At 36.4% G+C, this 22,967-nt stretch overlaps 1 protein-coding gene across 1 annotated transcript in view; it reads right to left on the bottom strand.

The window, feature by feature from the left end:
- Dthd1 (death domain containing 1) overlaps positions 1-22,728 on the bottom strand; it is a 71,519-nt gene extending 48,791 nt beyond the window's left edge. Inside the window, exons 1-5 of the mRNA XM_021163991.2 lie at positions 22,302-22,728; positions 19,891-20,500; positions 15,285-15,615; positions 12,068-12,247; positions 6,842-7,092 (exon numbers count right to left, since the gene is read on the bottom strand). Coding sequence (XP_021019650.2) covers positions 6,842-7,092; positions 12,068-12,247; positions 15,285-15,615; positions 19,891-20,500; positions 22,302-22,572 — 1,643 coding nt within the window. The 5' untranslated portion in view covers positions 22,573-22,728. The remainder of the gene's footprint in view (positions 1-6,841; positions 7,093-12,067; positions 12,248-15,284; positions 15,616-19,890; positions 20,501-22,301) is intronic.
- Positions 22,729-22,967: the final 239 nt, after the last annotated feature.

Here is a 22,967-nt window from a genome sequence, read left to right as displayed (position 1 = left end):
GAACTCACACAATATGTACTCACTGATAAGTGGATATTAGCCCAGAAACTTAGAATACCCAAGATACAAGTTGCAAAACACATGAAACTCAAGAAGAACGAACACCAAAGAAGTGTGTTCCTCATATTTTAATAGGGTTATTTGGTTCTCTGGAGTCTAACTTCTTGAGTTCTTTGTATATATTGGGTATTAGCCCTCTTTCGGATTGGTAAAGATATTTTCCAAATCTGATGTTAATGTTTGTTTTTTCTGCTGACAGTGTCCTTTTCTTTACAGAAACTTTGCAATTTTATGAAGTCCCATTTGTTGATTTTTTTTATCTTAGAACATAAGACATTGGTGTTCTGTTTAGGAAAATTTCCCCTGTGCACATGTGTTTGAGGCTTTGCCCACTTTCTCTTCTATTAAATTCAGCGTATCTGGTTTTATGTGGAAGTCCTTCATCCACTTGGTCTTGAGCTTTGTACAGAGAGATAAGAATGGATCAATTTCATAAGGTGTTGTGAAGGAGTTATATTGTTTTTGAATGAAGTGTTCTATACATATCTATTGAAACCATTTGGTCCATAACTTCTGTTAGTTTCACTGTGTCTGTATTTAGTTTGTGTTCCCATGATCTGTCCGCTAATTAAAGTGGGCTGTTGAAGTCTCCCACTCTTATTGTGTGAGGTGCAATGTGTGCTTGGAGCTTTGGTAAAATTCCTTTTATATATGTGGGTACCCTTGCATTTGGAGTATAGATGATCAGAATTGAGAGTTCTTCTTGGTAGATTTTTCCTTTGATGAGTATGAAGTAACCTTCCTTATCCTTTCTGATAACCTTCGGTTGAAAATTGATTTTATTAGTTCTTATAATGGCTACTCCAGCTTGTTTCTTCCTACCATTTGCTTGGAAAATTGTTTTCCAGCCCTTTACTCTGAGNTAGTATCTGTCTTTGACACTAAGGTGCATTTCCTGTATGCAGCAAAATGCTGGGTCCCGTTTAAGCATCCAATCTGTTAGTTTACGTCTTTGTATTGGAGAATTGAGTCCATTGATGTTAAGAGATATTTAGGAATGGTGATTGTTGCTTCCTGTTATTTTTATGTTTGTGTGGCTACTTGCTTTTGGGTTTGTTGAAAGAAGATTATTTTCTTGTTTTTTCTATGGTGTAGTTTCCCTCCTTGTGTTGGCATTTTCCATCTGTTATCCTTTGTAGGGCTGGATTTTTGGAGAGATGTTGTGTAAATTTGTTTTTGTCATGGGATTTCATTGTTTCTCCACCTATGGTAATTGAGAGTTTTGCCTGGGCTGGCATTTGTGTTCTCTTAGGATCTGTATGAGATCTACCCAGAATCTTCTAGTTTTCATAGGCTCTGGTGAGATCTGGTGTAATTCTCATAGGTCTGATTTATATGTTACTTGACCATTTTCCCTTACTGCTTTTAATATTCTTTCTTTGCTTTGTGCATTTGGTGTCTTAATTATTATGTGATAGGAAGAATTTTTTTTTTCTGGTCCAATCTATTTGGAGTTCTGTAGGCTACTTGTATGTTTAGAGGCATCTCTTTCTTTAGGTTAAGGAGTTTTCTTTTGTAATTCTGGTAAAGATTTTTGCTGACACTGTTAAGTTGGGAATCTTCATCCTCTTCTATTCCTATTATCCTTAGGTTTGGTCTGCTCATTGTGTCCTGGATTTCCTGGATGTTTTGGGTTAGGAGCTTTTGCCTTTTGTATTTTCTTTGACTGTTGTGTCAATGTTTTCTATGATATCTTCTGCACCTGAGTACTCCTGGGAGACCTGTTCTCTCCAGGAGGAATTTGGGGTATGGAGAGCTGTGGCACAGGGTCAGCTCCAGAGTGCAGATGGAAATCAGAAGGATCCTGTCCCAGGCTGCTCCTGTTTCCTGAGGGTTCTGGGAGGGTCCTTTGGAGCAGAAGTAGTGGCCTTACCTGTGCTCACAGGCATGTCCACACTCCTGGGAGACCAGCTCTCTCCTGGCAGTATTTGGGTATAGAGCATGGTGGAATGGGATCAGACGGAAACCAGAAGGCAATATAGTACTTCTTTATAGAAATTGTTTATTTAAAAAAATGTTCATTTCCTCCCCAAATAGCACCAGATTCTTTGATGATGCTCACTAAAATAAATATGCTATTGATCTCTAAGGAAAAAAAATGTGCTTCAAGCAATTACATCATCAAATTCTCATAGCACATTTTACTTTCAGAACATTCCTTTTGTGATATACATAATACATAGGACTTTAAATGTGAATGTCTTTAACATCTTAGGATTAAGCTTTTCTCAGAAAACTAATTTATATTAAAGTACTCGTTTTTACATAGCATTTCTTCACTCAAAGCCAATTCAGCTTATAAATTATGTATGCTGACGATGGACCTGGTTTCAAACAGAAGTGCTCCCTCCCTGCTTTTTGTCAGCTTAATACATGTCACAGTTACCCAGGAAGAGAATGGTTCATTCAGTTGTGAAATTTGCTTCATCATATTGTCTGTAGGAAAGTCTGTAAAGCATTTTCTTGAATCATGGTTCATGTGGGACAGGCCACTTTGAGTGGTGCCACCCTTCTGTACATGGTCCTGGGTTGTATAAAAATCAGGCTGATCAGGCATTCCTACATGGTCTCTATTTCAGCTCCTGCCCAGACTTCCTTCATTAATGATGAACAGTGATGTAGAAGTATAAGCCAGATATACCCTTTCCTTCCCTAGTTGATTTGTTCACAGTGGACATCTCAACAATAAAAACCCTAAGACAGAAAGTTAATGGACAGGGAAGATATACATAGTCATACTAGCTAGGCTATATAGCATACTGATTTCCAGTAGTCTGTTCTCTACATAGTTTTTTTTTGTTTGTTTTTGTTTTTTTAAATTGGTGACTCTTTACTGGGTCAAATTTTGTACAATGTATAATGTTTGTACAAGTATAATGTTTGTTACCAATATAATCACCTTGGGGTTTCAACTCAAATGATTTTTTTTCCTATTTTATATGCAGTGGTTTTTTGCATGTATGTGTTACTGTGTGAAAATGTCAGACCTAGGAGTTACAGACAGTTGTGAGATGCCAAGTGGGAGCTGAGAATTAGAATTGAACCTGGGCCCTCAGGAAGAAGAGTCACTGTCCTTATCTGCTGAACCATTCAGAGAAAAGTATTTTTCTTGGTTCAACTATCTTGCTAAAATTATCAAGTCATAAACTTTTAGAAGTCTTGCTTAAATGACATTGTTCTTAGTCCCAATTACACTCATCACAGACTCCATTACCTAATCTACTGTGTGTCTTGGATGTGTGTCTACTTGTGACAGCTGAGGGTCTTACATAAACTGTCAATATTAGCACATCCAACAGCTCATGCCACTGTTCCAAAAGTAATTGCTGAAAATATCGGCATACTCTTCAATGTTAAGCTCATATTTAAGTCAGTTTCTGTATCTTGAGATTGTGCTCACAGAGACACTGCACCTTAAGCACTAACAAAAATTTTTTTTCAAATGTGGAAATACAAACAGTGCTAGAATTGCCATGTATTTCCGTCTATATGGTGTTACTGATCAGCATAGGTCACACATGTTCAAATTTCCTTCTTTGTGTCTGGTTTTGTTTTGTTTGTTTCGCCCATTCAGCAGGTTTAGATTGTCAAATTCAGAAAGGAGGGGAGGAAGGAAGGAAGGAAGGAAGGAAGGAAGGAAGGAAGGAAGGAAGGAAGGAAGGAAGAAAATGTTTCTTATTTATGAAGTACATAATGTACTTCATAGAAAAAGAAGGGTGACGAGTCCAATCAATTTCCATTCAGAAGGCTCTGGTTTCTATTTTGAATATATCTCTATCCATTCTGAAGGCAACAAAGTCCAATGCCAGGGAATATACAAATGAGATAACATTTATTAAGACTCTTTTGGGGAAAGTAAGAGATACATAAATTCACCTTCCCAAGTATAAAATGAAACATTTAATAATGCATGTTTGTTAATGGAGCAAATAGTAAAAGAGGAAGACCTATATATGGAAGACAAATATTATGTGTACATAACAATTTTCCTGGCATCATTACTTTCTTTTTCTATATTACTAGTGAGCACCTATTTCTAAGCACAAAAAAAAATTACTGTATATATTAAAATGTGAACAAACCAACAAATTGCTCTTCTATTTCTAGAGTCCAAATCTCTTCTAATGTCAAACAGCCATGTATTCGGGAGATAGAGTTATTCCACTTAGGTTAAAGTTTCCTTAGAGAAGTTCCACTGACAAACATGGAAATCTCCTACTGAGTCCGACTGGACAGAAAAGATGATCTTAAGAACTGTACATTAACTCCCCTCAGATAATCTTCCAGGGAGAAAGGATGATAAATATCCATCCAGGCTGCATTGACAGATCTAACAGCAACCAATAGTTGTGCCTTTGCTACCTGTCCATAATTCCCTTAATGCCACATAAAAGGAATTCAAGGAATTTTCCGTGATAATAAATGAAAAATAAAAGAAAGAAAAATGGAAGGAAGGAAGGAAGGAAGGAAGGAAGGAAGGAAGGAAGGAAGGAAGAAAAAAAATCGCTTTTGGCACTTAAATACTTTTGTCCATGGGTAGAAAGATATATTGCTGGGAAATATTCAAGAGGGCTTCCTCTTGCTTTTCTAAAACAGGACTTATAACACGTCAGCAACTTAACATTCTTGAATACAGAAGTATATAATACATTTTAAGACTTCTCAAAGGGAAAGCGTCAAGTTTGACAAATGGGAAATATTTTATTTGTTGTATAGTTCTCTGAACCAGTGTTTTATTGAAACTGTTATTATGCTGATATATATTGGTCTTTCCTGTATGGACCAGACAGTACTAGCATCTAGGAACAATACATCATGTGTGATGTTACCATCTATAACATTCGTATCTCTTTCTTCAGTTGATTCTCTAAAAACAGTATATATTTAATATATAAAACACAGAATGGTAAATAAGTTGGAAATGAATAACCTGAGGGCCTTTTCTCCACAAAGTAAAACAGTTAGATGATAATAAATATGATTTTATATAATATTTTGGCTTGCATAAGCATGGGAATCTGAAAAGAATTTTCCAAAGCTTTCATTAAAAAAAATAAAAATAAAAATAAAAATAAAAATAAAAAGGTAAGGTCAGAGTTACAGCAGAAGGAACAATCAGAATGGAGTTTCCATGTGGGTAAATATGCCTGTCCAATAACCAAGAAACAGGAGCTAGAAGAAGTAAGTCATAATCAAGTAGTCTATGAAGCTGACCATCCTTAGAATCACAGTCATCCTGGAAAAGTGAAAATGAAGGCTTAGCATATTGAGACCGTTGAGAGCAGTCCCTTGGAAGTAGCAGCTGGATCTCAACAGAGACAGAACTAAACATCATCTGAGGAAATCAGCTCCATTTCATGCCATCAGAAATCATATAGTACACATGCAGGCATTTAAAGTTCCCAAATATAGAAATAGAGCCATGAATCACACCTAACAGAAGCAATAGCTACAAGCAGGAACTCTTGAGACTAAGAATATTAGAATTGGTAAACAAAAAATGAAAATAAATATGTGTAAAATTTTTTAAAAAGCAAAGACAGTGATACAAAAATTAATAGGCAGCAAGAGACTATCAGGAATCTAGGAACTTTTAATAAGTGACAAACGCAAACACGAACATTGAGGAGAAAAAATTAAAAACAATGATTCAAATATTGTCTTAAAGTATAATTTTAGAGGTCATAGTATTTTTTATCATTTGAGGTATTTTGAGCTGGAATGTGAAGAAATTATATGGCAGATTGGAATAGACATATGATGATGGAAATATGTAAAGAAGAAGTGTGAAAATGGGTTAGAAACTGGCTAAGGTGGTGACATCAAGTAGCAAAGTTGTGCACACCCAGATCATGTCTATGTCCAGAATCTCTATCATTAATTTTGTAGTAAAGAATCTTGATTTCTTTCCCCAGCCACAAATCTGCATAGTGTTGCTCCAAGTTTCTTACATTGCAAGCATGTTAGGAAAGAGGATTTCACCCTTTACCCCGACAAATGTTAGCTACTCAATGGAGAGGAAATGTCTGAGCTCAGGTCAGTACTGCATCATTCACATGTTAGGAGACATATAGAGGTTCTTAATGGCACTGTGCTCAAGTCTTCACATGGATAAAATGACAGAACAAGCAAATATATACAAAATAACCCTGCTGCAGAATAACCTCTCAGCTAACAGTATGTAGGACTCAAGCCTTATTTCTCAAAACAAAGAGAAGGGATCCACATATAGGTAAATGAGAATTATTTTTATTTTTAAAAATCAAATTAATCCTTTTCTTACATTGAGTGAAGAAATTGTAAGTACTATTTTGCATCCTCATAATTAACAATATCATATATTCTGTAAAGCATTATTATTTTTTGTTATTTATTTATTTATTTATTTATTTATTTATTTATTTATTTATTTATTTTGAGACAGGGTTTCTCTGTGTAGTCCTGGCTGTCCTGGAACTCACGCTGTGGACCATGCTGTTCTCGAACTCAGAAATCTGCCTGCCTCTGCCTCTGCCTCCCAAGTGCTGTGATTAAAGGCATGCGCCACCACTGCCTGGCTGAAAGCATTACTCTTATATCTATATTACTAGAAATCACCATTTTTCACATGGCACATTTTCGGGTCCATTAGAACCAAACTCTTTCCTATTGTGGGTCAACAATACAAGCATACTTCATACTATTAGTGATGTTTAAATTCAAACCACCTGATTGTGGTTAATCATAGAAGGTTCCTTTTCTCTCACCAAGTCAGTTAGCAATAGTAATGTCTCCAACTCACCTGTTGAAGTAGGAGGGTATTGGCAGGCTCCTGTGCACTGTTGCACTCTCTGGTCTCCTGTGATCTTTCTCAGACTCAGGGTTCTTCTTTTCAGGGAGAGGAGAACAAGGGAGAAACACAGTGACTGGCTTCTGAAAGGGATGAGTTGATGGATGCTGGATGCAGATCAGTGGACTGGTGGACATTACTGAATAGGAAGGATCTTGATGTGCTTTTAAATATGACACTAGAGAAGGGTCAACTGGCTGGATCTAAACGAAGAAGAAAGAAAAATATCTCCATGTCCATCTATAGACACCCAAACACACATAGGCACAATACAGTCAGAAGTTGCAAGTATTGATATGCCCCTAAAATAATTTTAGAGAACATATCTTTGTTTCTCTGTACATTCTTGACTGGAAAGAAAATAGTTTATGTAAAAGTACATAACTGAACAAAATATTTTAAGATACACATCTGTGTGTGTGTGTGTTTGTGTGTGTGTGTGTATGTGTGTGTGCGCACATGTTTATTTTAGAAATAATCTAAAGTATAAACAACAAAATAGTAAAAAACATGAATTACCATGTAATTATTCTTAGATCATATTATAAGCACTAAGGTAAAAAACAAGATTATATTTACTTTAGTTCTTCTCACATAACAATGGAAATAATAAAAAAGCTGACATAATTCAAAGTTTATATAAAATGTTTGTGAGTGAGCTATTACAATTATGCTTCTTTTCTGTTCTCTTTTGAGTTAAAACAGGGAAAAGTTGTCTAACTCTGGCCTGGCTCCTTGGTCCAGAGGAGCCTTGTGAGATGCCAACAGTACCTTGTCTACTCATGGAAACCTTCAGAGGCCCCAAAACTAAGCAGCGTGGAACCCTGCCTGACCACCATACTATTTGGATCATCTGCATGACACCAAAGCTGGGTATGACCAAGACACAGCCTGCAGAGTAGGGTATGCCTGTGACACAGACTTCAGAATGGGGTCTGCCTGAGGCACAGCCAAGATAGTAGTGCACTCTCACTTCCATTGTCTGGCTCACAGCACCCTCCCGACACACACACACACACACAAACTTTCTGAGAGGCGTCCCCCCTACCCCCCCTTCCTGAGAGGTCCTACTGCCATCAGAATCATCCAACCAACACCAGGGAAAAACAGGTGCCTAAAGGACAGCATATTAACACACTCAACAAGATCCAGGGCAATATGGCATCACCAGAGCCCAGATATCCTGCTACAATAAACCCTGGATATCTTAATGAAACTGAAGCACAAGAAGATGATCTTAAATCCACTCTTATAAAGATGACAGAGAGATTTAAATAGGACATGAGTAAATCCCTTGAAGAAATACAACAGAATACTTTCAAACAGGTAGAGACATTAAAAGGGGAAGGAAATAAATACAAACAAATACAGGAAAATGCAATCAAACAGGTGTAGGATATGAATAAAACTGTCCAAGACCTGAAAAGGGAAATAGAGTCAACAAAGAAAACACAAGTTGAAGCAATCCTGGAGAAAGAAAAACTAGGAAAGAGAACAAAAAAACTACAGACCTAAACACCACCAACAGAATACAGAAGATAGAAGAGAGAGTCTCAGGTGTAAAAGATACTGTACTAGATAGGTTTGTGTCAACTTGACACAGCTGGAGTTATCACAGAGAAAGGCGCTTCAGTTGAGGAAATGCCTCCATGAGATCCAACTGTAAGGCATTTTTTCAATTAGTAATCAAGGGGGAAAGGCCCCTTGTGGGTGGGACCATCTCTGGGCTAGTAGTCTTGGGTTCTATAAGAGAGCAGGCTGAGCAAGCCAGGGGAAGCAAGCCAGTAAAGAACATCCTTCCATGGCCTCTGCATCAGCTCCTGCTTTCTGACCTGCTTGAGTTCCAGTCCTGACTTCCTTTTGTGATGAACAGCAGTATGGAAGTATAAGCTAAGTAAACCCTTTCCTCCCCAATTTGCTTCTTGGTCATGATGTTTGTGCTGGAATAGAAACCCTGACTAAGACAGACACAATAGCAGAAATCAATATATTCGTCAAATAAAATGCAAAATCTAAAAAGTTCATGACAAAAACATCCAGAAAATTTGGAACACTATGAAAAGACCATGCCTAAGAATAGGAATAGCTGAAGAAAGAGGAGGAGGAAGAGGAGGAAGAGGAGGAAGAGTCCCAGCTCAAAGGCCAAGAACAAATTTTCAACAAAAATTAGAAGAAAATTTCTCTAACTTAAAAAAGGAATACTAGGTGTCTGAAAACATGCAAGATGCATACAGAACATGAAAAAGATTAGACCAGAAAAGAGAATCCTTCTGTGATATAATAATGAAAACACTATGCATAAGAGAGAAAGAATTTTAAAAGGAGCAAGGGAAAGAGTTTAAGTAACATATAATGTATACCTATCAGAATTATACTTGGTTTCTCATCTGGGACTCTAAAAGCTAAAAGGGCCTGGGAAGAGATCTTGCAGATTCTAAAATACCATAAAAGTCAGTCCAGACTACTATAGTAAGCAAAACATTCAATCAACATAGATGGAGAAACCAAAATAGTCCATGATAAAGCCAAATTCAAACAGTACCTTTCCACCAACATAGCCCTACAGAGGATACTAGAAGAAAAACTCCAAACAAATGAGGTTAACTATACTTAATACAAAACAAGAAATAAATAATTTCGCATCATTAGAACAATAGAAGAGAAACACATATACTCACACAGGCACACACACAACAACAACCAGCAACATTAGAATAATAACATCCAGGGCAATATGGTATCACCAGAGCCCAGCTATCCTGCTACAACAAACCCAGGACATCTTAATGAAACTGAAGCACAAGAAGATCTTAAATCCAATTTCAGACAAATTTCCCTCTTGAAGATTGATGCAAAAACACTCAATAGAATTCTCACAAACCCAAATCAAAGACATCATCCACCATGATCAAGTAGGCTTCAACACATGGATGCAGGGGTGGTTCAATATATGAAAATCTGTCAACATAAACCACCATATAAACAAACTGAAAGAAAAAAAAACCACATAACCATTTCACTTGATATCAAAGAAGCATTTGATAAATTCCAATACCCCTTCAAGATAAAAGTCTTGGAGAGGTCAAGGATACAAAATGGATACCTAAACTGAATAAAGGCAATATACAACAAACCAATAGCCAACACCAAATTAAATGAAGAGAAATTTAAAGCATTTCCACTAAAATCAGTGACAAGACAAGCTGTCCACATTCCCCATATCTCTTCAACATAGTACTTGAAATTCTAGCTGGAACAGTAAAACAACCAAAAAAAAAAAAAAAAGAAAGAAAGAAAAAGAAAAAGAAAAATGAATATAATTGGAAAAGAAGTCAAGTATCTCTATTCACAGATGATATGATAGCATACATAAGTGACCCCAAAAGTTACAACAGAGAACTCCTACAGCTGATAATCACCTTTAAAGAAATGCCTGAGTGAGGAAACCCCAACCCAAAATGACATGCATGGAATGTACTCGCTTATATGTGGATATTAGCCACAAATATACCCAAAGAAGCCAAATAACAAGGAGGGTCCAAGAGAGGATGGTTGAATCTTTCTCAGAAAGGGAAACAAAATAAACATCTATCTGAGGTCGATGGAAAGAAGGAACTAGGTGGGATTGAGGATTGGGGGGTGGAGGAGATTATATGTAAGGCTGGTAGGGGAGAGAAAAGGGAGATCAGCTTGGGGGAGAGAAATCTTTAGGACATGCCAAAGACCTAGGATGGAGAGAGGAAACAGAGGGCCTCTGGGGGTAACTCTAGCTGATATTCATAGTAGTGTGGGATATAGATCCTAACTGGCTACTTCCTTTAATCAGGCAGGACTCACAGTGGAAAATATAAGGACAGCAACCCACCCACAAAACTTTGACCCAAAATGTATCCTGCCTACAAGATGTGCAGGTACAAAGATAGAGGATGGATTGAGGGCATGACCAACCAATAACTGCCTCAAATTAAGACCCTTCCCATGGGCAAGAACCAATTTGTGACCCTATTAATGATACTCTGTTATGCTTGCAGACAGGAACCTACTATGACTCTCCTTTGAGAGGCTCCACCAAGAAGTAAATGGAACCAGATGCAGAGACTCACACCCAAACATTAGATGGAGCTCTGGGAGTTTCAAGGAAGAGTTAAGAGAAGGATTAAGGGACCTGAAGAGTACAGGGACACCACAGGAAAACCAATAGATTCAGATATCCTGGATCCTTGAGGGCTCCCAGAGATTGAATCACCAACCAAAGAGAAAGCTCAGGCTGGACCTAAGCCCCTCTACAAATAAGTAGCAGATGAGCAGCTTTACTGCATGCAGATTCCCCAACAACTGGAACAGAGGTTCCAGGTTCTTGAGCCTGTTCCCTGCCTGTGGATCTCTCCACTCTAAATGGACAGCCTTGTCTGACTTCAGTGGGAAAGGATGCCTAGTTCTGCAACAACTTGATGTGTGAAGGTGGGGTAAGGTGGGGTATGGTGGGATGGGGTGGGGTCAGGTGGTGGGGATGGGGTGTGAGGGAGTGTGGGGGTTGTTGTTTGGCACCTAGAGGGGGTTTCCTTTCTCAAAAGAGAAGAAGGTGGAATGGGGGAAAATTGTATGAGATGGTACTGGGAGAATGAGAATGGCAAATATTGGGTTGTAAAGTGAATAAAATGTATTTAATGGAAAAAGAAATAGAAAAGAAAGAATGGGAAAGACAAGGCTGGGATGACAAGGAATATTATTGGAGAAAATAAATCTTCTGAGATGTAAATTATGTAAATAGTGTTTTTATACACTAAATATCTATCACATGAAGGTTAATTTTCTTTAGCAAATAGAATCCAAATGTCATGCCAATCAATAATTGAATGGACCAGTAGCTTCTTATCTTTCTAACAATTTGTATGGAAATCTGGATTTATATAAATGACTCCAAATTTGTCATCCATTGTCTTCTAGATATCAGCATTTTTTCCAATAAAATAAACAAGTAATGCAAACGATTATTTAGGAAAGTCTTACAAATAAAAAGCAGATAATATATTTCAGAATGTGCACAAAATGCTTGCTGCATCACTGAACTCACAGTAGGTTACTCCAAGTCCAAGAGAGGACTAGCATTATGGCTATATGGAAGGCTTGCATCCTCTGAATCACAACATCAAGTCAATTTCCCTTTTGAATTTTTACCTTTAATTGTACAAGCACTGGCGAACTGAAAACTCCTGCAGGATAACTGAAGGATATCCTGGCATCCATGCTGGACTTCCAAGTGAGCCCCTTCTTTGTAACTGTGAAAGACTGTTTTTTTAAACATGACACTACAGAAAACATTCCCAACTTGTAAACATAGACTGAAGCACAAGTCCCCTGCATGGAGTAAAAGACAATTTGCTGAAGCAAACAATAGCATTGTTTTGGAGAAGTACATATGACATGCATACTCTGTGGGCTGTCAAAAAAAAACAAAAACAAAAACAAAACAAACAAAACCAAAACACCAACAGAAAGGACCTACTATCCATAATCACCTATGGTGTGGAGAGATCACATCCAAGGAGCATAGGTGGCCCTTGGTTGAAACAAAGGATAAGTTGATAGTTAAGAGTTTCTCAAGCTTGGACTTCCCAACAAAGAAGTGAGAAGTAAATTTATGGTGTAACGTAAATTAAATCATCACACATGTATAATAAATAGTCATACTATCTTCACAATTTTAATTGCTTCTGGCTGCACTCCTAGCCATCTTTGGGTAGAATTTTTTTTTTTTTTTGGCTAGAATGAATTTTATATATTGATCTTATCTAGAAGTTTCTGTGCTATTTTACAGAATTTAAAGGAATTGAATCTTACCAGTTGGACATTTTGCTCTAACATTGTACATATGTACTGTCAGACAAATTCTTCTTTCTAACAAATCACATCTTCAGATGCCATAATAAAAATTATTGTCTATTTCATTTTTTTGCGGTGGAAACAGAAAACTGCAGAGTGATACACTGTTTCTTCCTTATCTACTTATGTTCATATAAATAATCATATATTCAGCCACATACTCAAATTTTTAATCTTGCAAAATGGAACTGAGTCCAAAAGTGAAAGCAAGATGATCCATGTGTATAATCACCAACACTTTCAACCAAGAGGCAGTCTAAGAAGCGATGTGTTCCATTCTCACTTCCCCAGATGCCGCTAGACTGTACCCAGCATGAGTGGATAACAGCACATGCACACACACACACACAAACATCTCAGGGCTATTCACAATGGAAAATAATCTATCATTTGAAAGCTGACTAAGGGAAACATTTCACAATATCACAATTGGGAAAATTCTGAGCACAATCATCCCTCTTCAGTGGCCAGAGGGAAGTAGTGAGAAGAAAAAGGTCTCCTGGGAACAAGCAGTGGTTGCTGGGCACTGAGACCACACTTGGCGGATACTGGAGGAAAATAAAAAGGCTTTTGAGAACTAGAATGTTTAAATGTCATAGAACCCACATAAAACGTTGGAAGGTAGCCAGAACTCAAATGTTCTTGAGCTAAAACCAGTGATAACTATCACTAGCCTACAATGTAAAGAAAAGTACAGTTTTTTTAAGTAGACAATGGTCCTCTTAATTTTATTTGTGTCTCAACTAATTCTGTCACAAAACGTTGTCAAGCTCATCTGGGAAAGGCACTTGTACTGTGAGCAGTTTCTAAAGCACTTGTTATAAAGGACACGCAGACTTGCCAAGATTAAGGAGCCTACTCTAGAGCAATGCTGATCAGACATTCATATTCATAGGAACTATTCTAAACCATATTAATGAATAAGGATAATAAGAACAGACTTAGCTTTATTGTTCAACTATATAACCTCGGTTTTATTTGTAGCCTAACCAAAAGGACAGAGCATGTCATCAAAGAAAGATTTCAACATGTAATTTTCTCTGTCCTAATCAAATAAGCAATATTTGCATATAAAAAGATAAATATTTTAATTGGTTAGAATTAAGTGAAGTAGCCCACAGAAAACCCTTAACTCGAGTCCTCATCAACTTTACAATACTAAATTTTGTAATTCTAGATTCTGTATCAGGAACATTTGATCTTGTGACATAGAAATCCTTAATATTTTGACAATAAAGTCTGTTTCATATAGTGATAACTTATCAACAGCTTGCTTATATAAAAGCTTTGCCCCCATGTTCTTAAATGGTATGTTTACTTAATTTTTGTGATCTTATTAGGCAGACATTATTATATTATTTTTAAATCAAAATTTTAAATCACAAAGGGGTGCTTTGATTCATCTAATTTCACACTATATACAGATATGGGAACCAGAGGTATTTTTCTGTACTGTCCAGCGCCTCACTACCAAATGTACAATTCTGATTACACTCTATATTGAGAGATTCTGTCTCTTTGTTCTCTCCCTCTCTTTCCCCTGTCCCTCTCTCTTTGAGATGAGAGGCACATGCACAAGCTCATGCATGTGTGCTTTCCCTTTCAACAAAGATTAGCCAAAACGCTCCTTTTCCTGACTTTCTATATTTAAGTCATCTGGAAAAAGAATCTATCCTCACAGTCCTAAAGGATCTCTCCATAAAGGCACCACTTTCCTCAAAGTTAAGCCAACTGTTTATTTTACTTTAAAAAAAATACGATTAATCACTTTATTTTATTTTAGTCTGAATAAAAGTGATGAATAAATCAATCACTTTGGTAATAAAGTTAGTCAAAAACAATTACAGCTTATGAGCTTAGCTAACCTAACTAATGCTGGATAGGTAACAATGCTTAGACTAGATTTAATTGATAATTTTATCAAAGAATGTGAATGCATATTGTTTTTAATTTGTAAAATTCTCCCACCCTATGAACAATAAAAACTAAAACTATAGCATCTGAAGATTCTAATGCTTCAGTGTGGGCCGCAGTCTGACATATTAGACATGTTATTATGAAGTTATTCTATACCATGAGGTTAATTTAGCTATTATGTTGTTTTTTCTTTTTTTAAGTAAAAAAAAAAAAAGTAATATTTGCTGAGTCCCAGGCCCAAGTTCTCTAATAATAAGTTTGGCAGATAATTTCTACTGTTTGAACTTTATAGATGGTATTTTTTAAAAAATCATAAAATTATAGCTAAAGCATTTAGCTAACATAATTCAGTATAGATAATAATATTTAGGTACAAGGTGAATTTTCAATATTTAGACTAAATTCAATTGAGAAATTTATCAAAGCATGCAAAAATGAAGTATTCAACTTTTATATATTCTCCCACAAAAAAGTTGCTAACACAAATGGGTCCACACGTGTACAACAGAACAATTATTATTACACTACAACACCATATTCTAAAATATAAGAAAAGACAAACACCATATAGAGTTATAGCCCAGACTTTACTAACCTTACAACTTCCTCTCATTCTTTCCAGTAAATTTGGGATAAGGTAACTTGACTGAAAGTTTCTGTCAGACATTTTCACCATGATGTCTCTGTAATTTCCCTTGTAGCATGCCTTGAATGGAATTGTAATGCATATTGGGAATGGAATTTTCTTTTCCTTATCTGAGCATTCAACAGTGATGACATTGCTGACCAACTCTTCATTATCACTCACTATAAAGGAGCTCATGTCATTAGTTATCTGGCAGTCAAACCACTGTAGGATGTGTAATGGTGCTGTAATGTAACAAGAGACTTGAGGATCAGTCCCATCACTCAGAACAGCAAGATACCTACAGAAAAAAAAAGAAAGAAAAAGAAAAAGAGTCTCAACCTCATTTTCCAACTATTGTATGCATGTACTGTACAGCCAAACCCAAAAGGACACAAAGTATGAGGAACATTGCTTTGATATGAATTTTACTTCTCCCATTAATTAACTCTGTAATCAAAAAGATGCTCAATCTCTATATGCCACAGTTTCCTGTATTATAGGTGAAAATTATATCTACGTCACAGGAAAGCTTTGAGTTAAATGTTCAACTCTACCATAATTAAAAACATCTATGCCTTCACATTATAGGGAGGTTACCTATACTGTGTTAGTTATGTCAGCTAAGTACATGAGCTATAATTGTAGTTTCTACCTTCATTATCAAAGTGATTCATTTATTCCTCACTTTTATTCAGCCTATAATAAAATTCAGAGATTATTCATGTTTTTTTTAATCAACTAAATAGTTTAACTGTGAGGAGAGTGGTGTGTTTAATGGTGAGGTAGGTCCTTTAGGGTTACCAGGATGAATTCTTTTTTGTGATGATTTAAAAATGAAATGTCAGGGGAAAGAAAGGCTCAATTAATCTTTCTTGAAAGCAAAATCACACACGTATGCGCTCCTCTCCCCAAAAAGACAGAGGGTGGGAGGAGATACAGGGAGAGAACGAAGAGATAGAATCTTAGCAGAGGCAGGCAGATTTCTGAGTTCAGAGGCCAGCCTGGTATGCAGAGTGAGTTCCAGGATAGCCAGTGCTACACAGAGAAACCCTGTCTTGAAAAAGCAAAAAAAAAAAAAAAAAAAAAAAAAAAGAAAGAAAAAAAGAAAAAGAAAAAGAAAAAGAAAAAAAAAGGAGTAAATGGTAATCATACTCTTCATATGGTTAGAGGTAGAGAGGATTCCTTTTCTCCCTCAGAAATGTCTTGTTTGGGTCATTGCAGGCCACTGACTGCTCTTACAAAGAAGAAATGCTCATTCATCCCTTTCACAGGAGCTCAGTTTCCACCTTCCACCTGTCTTGTAAAACTTGAAAATTCTGAACACTTCCTTCTAGAGAGAAAAAGGTCAGCATGCCCTTGACTTGGAGAGGAAGAAGAATGAGGAAGTTGCTTGTCTTAAATGTTTAGGTATGAAGTACATTAATCTACCTAAAGCCTCTTATTTGCCTGCCTGTCTGCCTACCTGCCAGGGATCTGTATGACGCCTATTCCCTCAAGGGGAAGTGATGAATATGAGGTACAGAAATTGTACACTAGGTCAAGTTGTGATGTTTATTGAAGGGTGTGTGTGTGTGTGTGTGTGTGTGTGTGTGTGCGCGCGCGCTAATTCTACTAAATAGGAATAGACTATTTCTAATCCTGAGACCATCATCTGAAATTCTTATTTTAAATATTTTATTTCTCTTCAACACAATTTTTGCAAAGATTTTTAGAGCCTTATAAATTTGAATTCAAATTTGAAGCCAGGCATTTCCTATCTGTTTGTTTCTAAATGAGTATCATAACCCCTCAGACCAGTTAATAGGCTAATGCTTTCGGTGGGTCAGATTTTAGGCTATAGAGTTTTGCTGAATTTTAATAGCTTTTGTGTCAAGTCCTGCTGTCTCTACTATTTTACAGATAGGGAAATTGAGTCTGAGATTTTACCTTGCTACAAAGATGTTCATAGATACTCATAGATGTTCAATTTTAGAACTAATAGTTGACTTGATGCACCTTTAGTGTGGAAGCAAAAGTTCTCAAATATTGTCACACCTTTCTCGAATCTTCTGTAAATAATGTCCATTCCATCTATTATTACTTGAAACTGAGATTTAATCTATGATCATGGGAAGTTTGAATGAGATAAAATAGTTAAGCCTCTCTAATAGTAATGGATCTGAATCAACTGTATGTTCAGTAATGATTTGATGCCTATGTTAAAACCAATAACTTGGAATTCCCCTTCGATGCTATTCATTTCACAGCAGAGAAATAATTTTAACAAAGGCAATGTTGACGATCAATGAGGGTAATCTATGTGTAACAGCACTATTTTTGCATATGTTAATTAACTTCTAGCACTTTTTCATTTATTGTTGAAAAGATTTTAAGTATAATTTCATAAAGAAATGTATTAAAGTGTTTAACTCATAAAGACCATTTATTTATATATACAACTCTGAACTTTAAAAAGTTATTCAACATGCTGACCTGTTTAACTTTTTATTTATAGAGATAATGATTTTTCAGAAAAAGGATAAAATTATTGAACAGGTGATTCAGAGAACTGGATTCAAATAACTTCAGGAATGCTCTCTTCTGTTTCCTGGAAAACATATCAATGTACCCACTACTACAAGGTGTGGTTCCCAAATGATAAATAAAGTAGACAGGAGATTTGTAAATATATCTGCTCTCCATAGTACTAGTTAAATATTACTTGTCTTGTTATTAAGTAGAGCACACTAGTTTAAATTTTACCCCTTTGTGTACATACTAGTACAGCAACCCCAAAAGATGAGCCTTTTGGAAAATTAAGGTTGAGGATCCACAACAATTTCTAAGTAAGGTTTTGTTTATTACATATACTTTTGTGTGGTTTGATGGTTTCCTAGCCTGGGGGACTGCAATGGAGAGTCATCTTTGTAAATATGCAAGCCAAGCACAACTGGTTCAATGCCACAAAGAGGAAGTCGCTAACCAGGGAACACCTAGAGGAGGTGTTAGAGGGAGTGGTGCCGAAATGACTCACTAGTTGGTTCTTTGAGTCATTTCTGAATGGGAAGATATGAAGTGTCAATGTTTTTCTCAAATGAAATAGGAAGCCACATCTTGGCTCCTTTAGAAGTTGTTTGTCAGGAGCAGTAATTCTTTCAAACCGTGGAGGTCTTCCAAGCATTGAGACATTCTTCTATAGAATACATTAAGTTCTCTTTGCTGTGGGTATATCACTTTTTTTGTTTCATTTTTATGAAGTCCCATGATCAATGTAAGTAAAAGCACTTGCAAAAATACTTGGTAAAAAACAAACACTTGTTGATGTTTTCCCAGGAACTGCATTGTGTGTCTCCACAGTAGAGCATCAACCTGCTAGGCAGAGATGGATACCGGTGAAGAACAGCAGTGAAGAGAGATAGGAGAGTTAAAGTCCCTATCATTTAGCTGTGTGTCATCACTCGCAGAAAAGCCCAACACCAGGACTTTCTGTTACTGTCTCATTTGCCACCAAATACTTGAAAGAATAAGTGAGAGAATAAGAATAAAAGAATAAGAATAAAAATAAGAGTAAGTATAGAATAAGAATAACTGATACCCAAACAAACACACAAATAAAAAGAAAGCAGAAAGCATGAAGCATGTTGCCCACTGTCAATAAATTAGTTAATAATAAGAGAGCAAATAAAAATGAATTTTGCCCTGTTCCCCAAATATTTTCCTACTGTATCACATTGCTAAAGAAAATGTTGCATTTATCTGGAGAAATAAGGTTTGATTATACCAAGCTATATAAATCAGGAATTATTGCTACCTTGTAGAGGGAATATAGCTCATATAATATATCAGTATTTCTCCCTATTTTTATTTCATAGTGTTTTAGAGAATCTGAAAAACACAAATAAACAAAAACAAACAAAAACAAAACAAAAATTCCTGACAATTTTATGAGTTAAATAGGTGTGAACAAGCACATTTATCTTTAAAAGCGGTAAAAAGCCTACCCATATGTGTCCTGGAGTTCTGAAGACAAAATTTAAAGATTGATGAAAATTATCTTTATATATATATTACATATAAATTTATTATTTATATAGTCTTGTTAGCAATTTCTTAATTTTTTTAAAATTCTAAAATCATTTTTCATGAAAAATTTAATTTTACTATATATAAGTGTTTATGAACAATTTTTGTAAATACTTTCATTACTAACTATTTTTCCTTTAAAGTACTCCTTAATATCCATGTTTCCTAAAATTATGAAGAACAGAATAATTTTTGCAGTAGCAACCACAAGCATTTCTGTTGGTGACACTTTAACCTGAATCACTGATTTACATCTACTTTGAAGCTAGTTTGACCCTTATACCATTTGAGAATGCAGGAAAGGGGCTGCCATCTATGTATCACTAAGCATTCAGTAGCCACTGACTCTCCTATGCCTTGTTTGTCTCTGCCTCCAGAACTGTGAGAAATCAAAGTTTTTTCATTCAAAACAAACCAGTTTATGGTGGTTTATCATAAGAGCAGGATTAAGACATTTAGTGACTACAGAGAATGCACGAATAAGTAGGCATATATAAGCTCCTTTACTTACTCCTTTTCCATTATGTTACTCTTTTGTTTTAGACTCTCTGACTCATAAAGATTATTCATGTCCTTACTGGAGACATCCCATGCTGTTGGGGATGTGGTAATCTTTTCTCTTTGGCTTTCTGAGGTCTCTTGAATTTCCCTTGCTGTTGTCTGGATTGCATCATGAATATCTTTCTTGTTACCATTTATGTTCTCAGCAGTCACGTGTTCTATTTGTTTTTCATCTTCATTTTCTGCATTATCTGGGAACACTGTGCTCTGTGACTCTTCTTGCCCTATTACATTTCCACTCAATGGGCCATTGTTTTCTTTTTTCCCTAAATCAGAATTTATCTGTGTTTTATTTTCTGTTAACTGGACCTGGTTGGTAGAATGGCTCTCCCCTGCATTTGTAGAAGCAACAGTAGCTGTTTCCATGACATTTAGTTCCCTTCTTGGAGCAATGTCTGTTGCTTTGGTATCCTGAATGGCTGATATTGTCTGCTGTGGAGTACGGTCCTCATGCATGCTGCATAAATTACACATTTCCTTTTCTTCTTTCTTTAGAAGCATAGCAGTATTCCCCAAATGTTCATTCATTTTCATGAGGCAGTCTATGAAAGCGATAATTTCTGCACATATATACACACAAAGAAATAAAAACTAAGTCAGATTATGCTTCTATGTAGATGAAGGCAAAGGCTGCTCAATTTGCCCTTGTTTAGCACTTACATAACTAGGATGAAAGAAAACTCTACTTTTAACATAGTAGCCAAGAAGTGAAACTGATGCCTTTTATGCATGAGCATGCTTTAAACTTTTTGAATAAAGGAGATGATACCTTCTTCCAAATAAGAATGGAGTCAACAAGTGCGCAATCATTTGCTATATTTGAGAGTTTTTCCTTTGGCTTGGGTGATACTATACTGTATCAATTACCCATTTTAAATATCAGATGTAAGATTACCTGAACACCCCTGGACAGGAAAATATCAGAACAGCTACAACTGTTTTATTTATGACACACTTACTGAATTTTGGTGGGAAATTTGATCCTCCCCATGCTGAGAATGTGATCATTAAAATTTGCCAAATTTATCTCTTAAAGAGTAATTTTAGCCATATTATTCTGACTAGATCCTGAAATGGTTAATCAATGACAACTAAACAAACTGCTCTACTCTAAGGCTATAAGCATCATCAATATCTGAGTCAACCTATTTCTCACTCCATCCTCATTTCATCCCAGGCTTCCATCTGTGCATCTCTCTTCTCAGGGTTCCTCCAGGCTGAACCTTTCTGTACTCTCAGCTCTGAATAGGAACCTGTATCCAGAATCCACACATCTCAGTGTCACCAGATCATCTTCTCACTAGTCTGGGCTTGCCTTTGCTCTATAGTTCAAATTATTCTTTGTCTTTTGTCTGAGATCCCATGTTTGTTTTGAACTGGTCCTTTCTGGTAGCTGAGTACTTGCCTTGGCTTGTTGTCTAAGACTGTTTTCAATCCCCTCCTTAGACTAACCGGTCCTGAGCTCCTGCTGATAATTCTGGGATCATGCAGCTTTGGGACACATTTCTCTGATGTTCACTGATCGTGAACTCCTTCGTGCTATCTACTCTGGATTCCTGCCTGATAGACCTGTACACTCCCCTTGACACTGTATGTCTGGGCTCTGGATTTCATGATGCCACCTAAATTCTGAAAGCATTGCTACTAAGACCATATTCTGTAGATATTACATTCTCAATACTTGTACATTTTAGCACACACACTTCCATCTGGTCATATTCTATATTGTGCTTTCAGTATATTAGGGATCCAGTTTCTTCTCCTAGCTCATCCAGTCTTTCCAGTGTTTTTGTAATTCTGGTTCCTACAGTGTGATTTTCTCATTTTCCACGTTTTTCCAGTGTTTTTGTAATTCTGGTTCCTACAGTGTGATTTTCTCATTTTCCACGTTTTTCCAGTGTTTTTGTAATTAATAGGACTAGGCTCAAATGACTCTAGAGTTAGAACATGGTATTCCAATACAGAAAAACTGCTTGCTGTGCTTTAATTAGTCTTGTACTTTCCTACCTCTAAGGCTTCAGTCTTTTTGAGCACCTGAATTTCCTGTTGCTTGGCTCTGATTCATTGTTTAGGTATTAGTTTATATTGGACTTATTTCCTAGCGGAGCTCTAAATTCCCTTCCTTACAATGTGATCCCAGCTACTTAAGAAGCCTAAAGCACTCATCTGTGCCCCAGTAGGAGGAACCTCTAAACCCTGTGGAATACTGTCTTCCCTTACTTTCCCTGTAACAATGCTAGCTTCTTGTAAAAAGAGATTCTACATTCCCTCTGTATTCTATACATAGCCCTTCTTACATGCTGCCAAAATGAGTATTTTAAAACAAAACGTAAGTCCAAGCAAACAAAAGAGACTACTTGCCTTGTCTCCAGATATATTGATTATCCTTGTCAAGTAGTATATACAGCTGTTGGCAGGTAGACCGAAGGGACCCTGCAGTGTGTTCCAAAAGTTGATAAAGAGCTTCATTGAGTCTTTGACCCAAAAAGATCATTGTGGCTGTCCATGTGGCTCCACCAGCTCCGTCACAGAGATCATCACCTAGGAGTGCCTTCTTTAACATTTGGTTTTGTCTCCAAATCTGCCTCAATATTTGACCTAATTTACCTGACCCCATGTCTTCTGTATCCATTTCTAAGCTCAAAAAAAAAAAATAATAATGTACTTCTCCCCTGTCAGCAAGACCTAAAGGTTTAGCACATTGAAACTTTGAAATGGTTATTTCTTCTAAAGTCTCTAGTATGATCCAAGTAAGCTAGCCGAGCATTCTCTTGCAACCTAAGAGTTTATTCAGCTTGTTGTTAACCAGTGAAAAGTTACTAGGTGACCAGAAGAGAGGCGTTCCTGAACTCTAGGTGCTACTGTGTACAGAAGAGATTAATCACAAGGACAGTGTTAGCTTGTGTAATCATATGTTCATGTAATCTTTACTCTTTATTTTACTTGTATATAAGTTAAAATAAGACGCCCTGTGTAGCTATATCCAGTTCCAACAAATTCAATATGCAATGAAAACTCCACATGCCC

This window comes from Mus caroli, chromosome 5 (assembly GCF_900094665.2).
Source record: "Mus caroli chromosome 5, CAROLI_EIJ_v1.1, whole genome shotgun sequence".
NCBI classification, from domain to species: Eukaryota; Metazoa; Chordata; class Mammalia; order Rodentia; family Muridae; genus Mus; species Mus caroli.
This window is presented reverse-complemented; position numbering and strand designations above follow the sequence as displayed.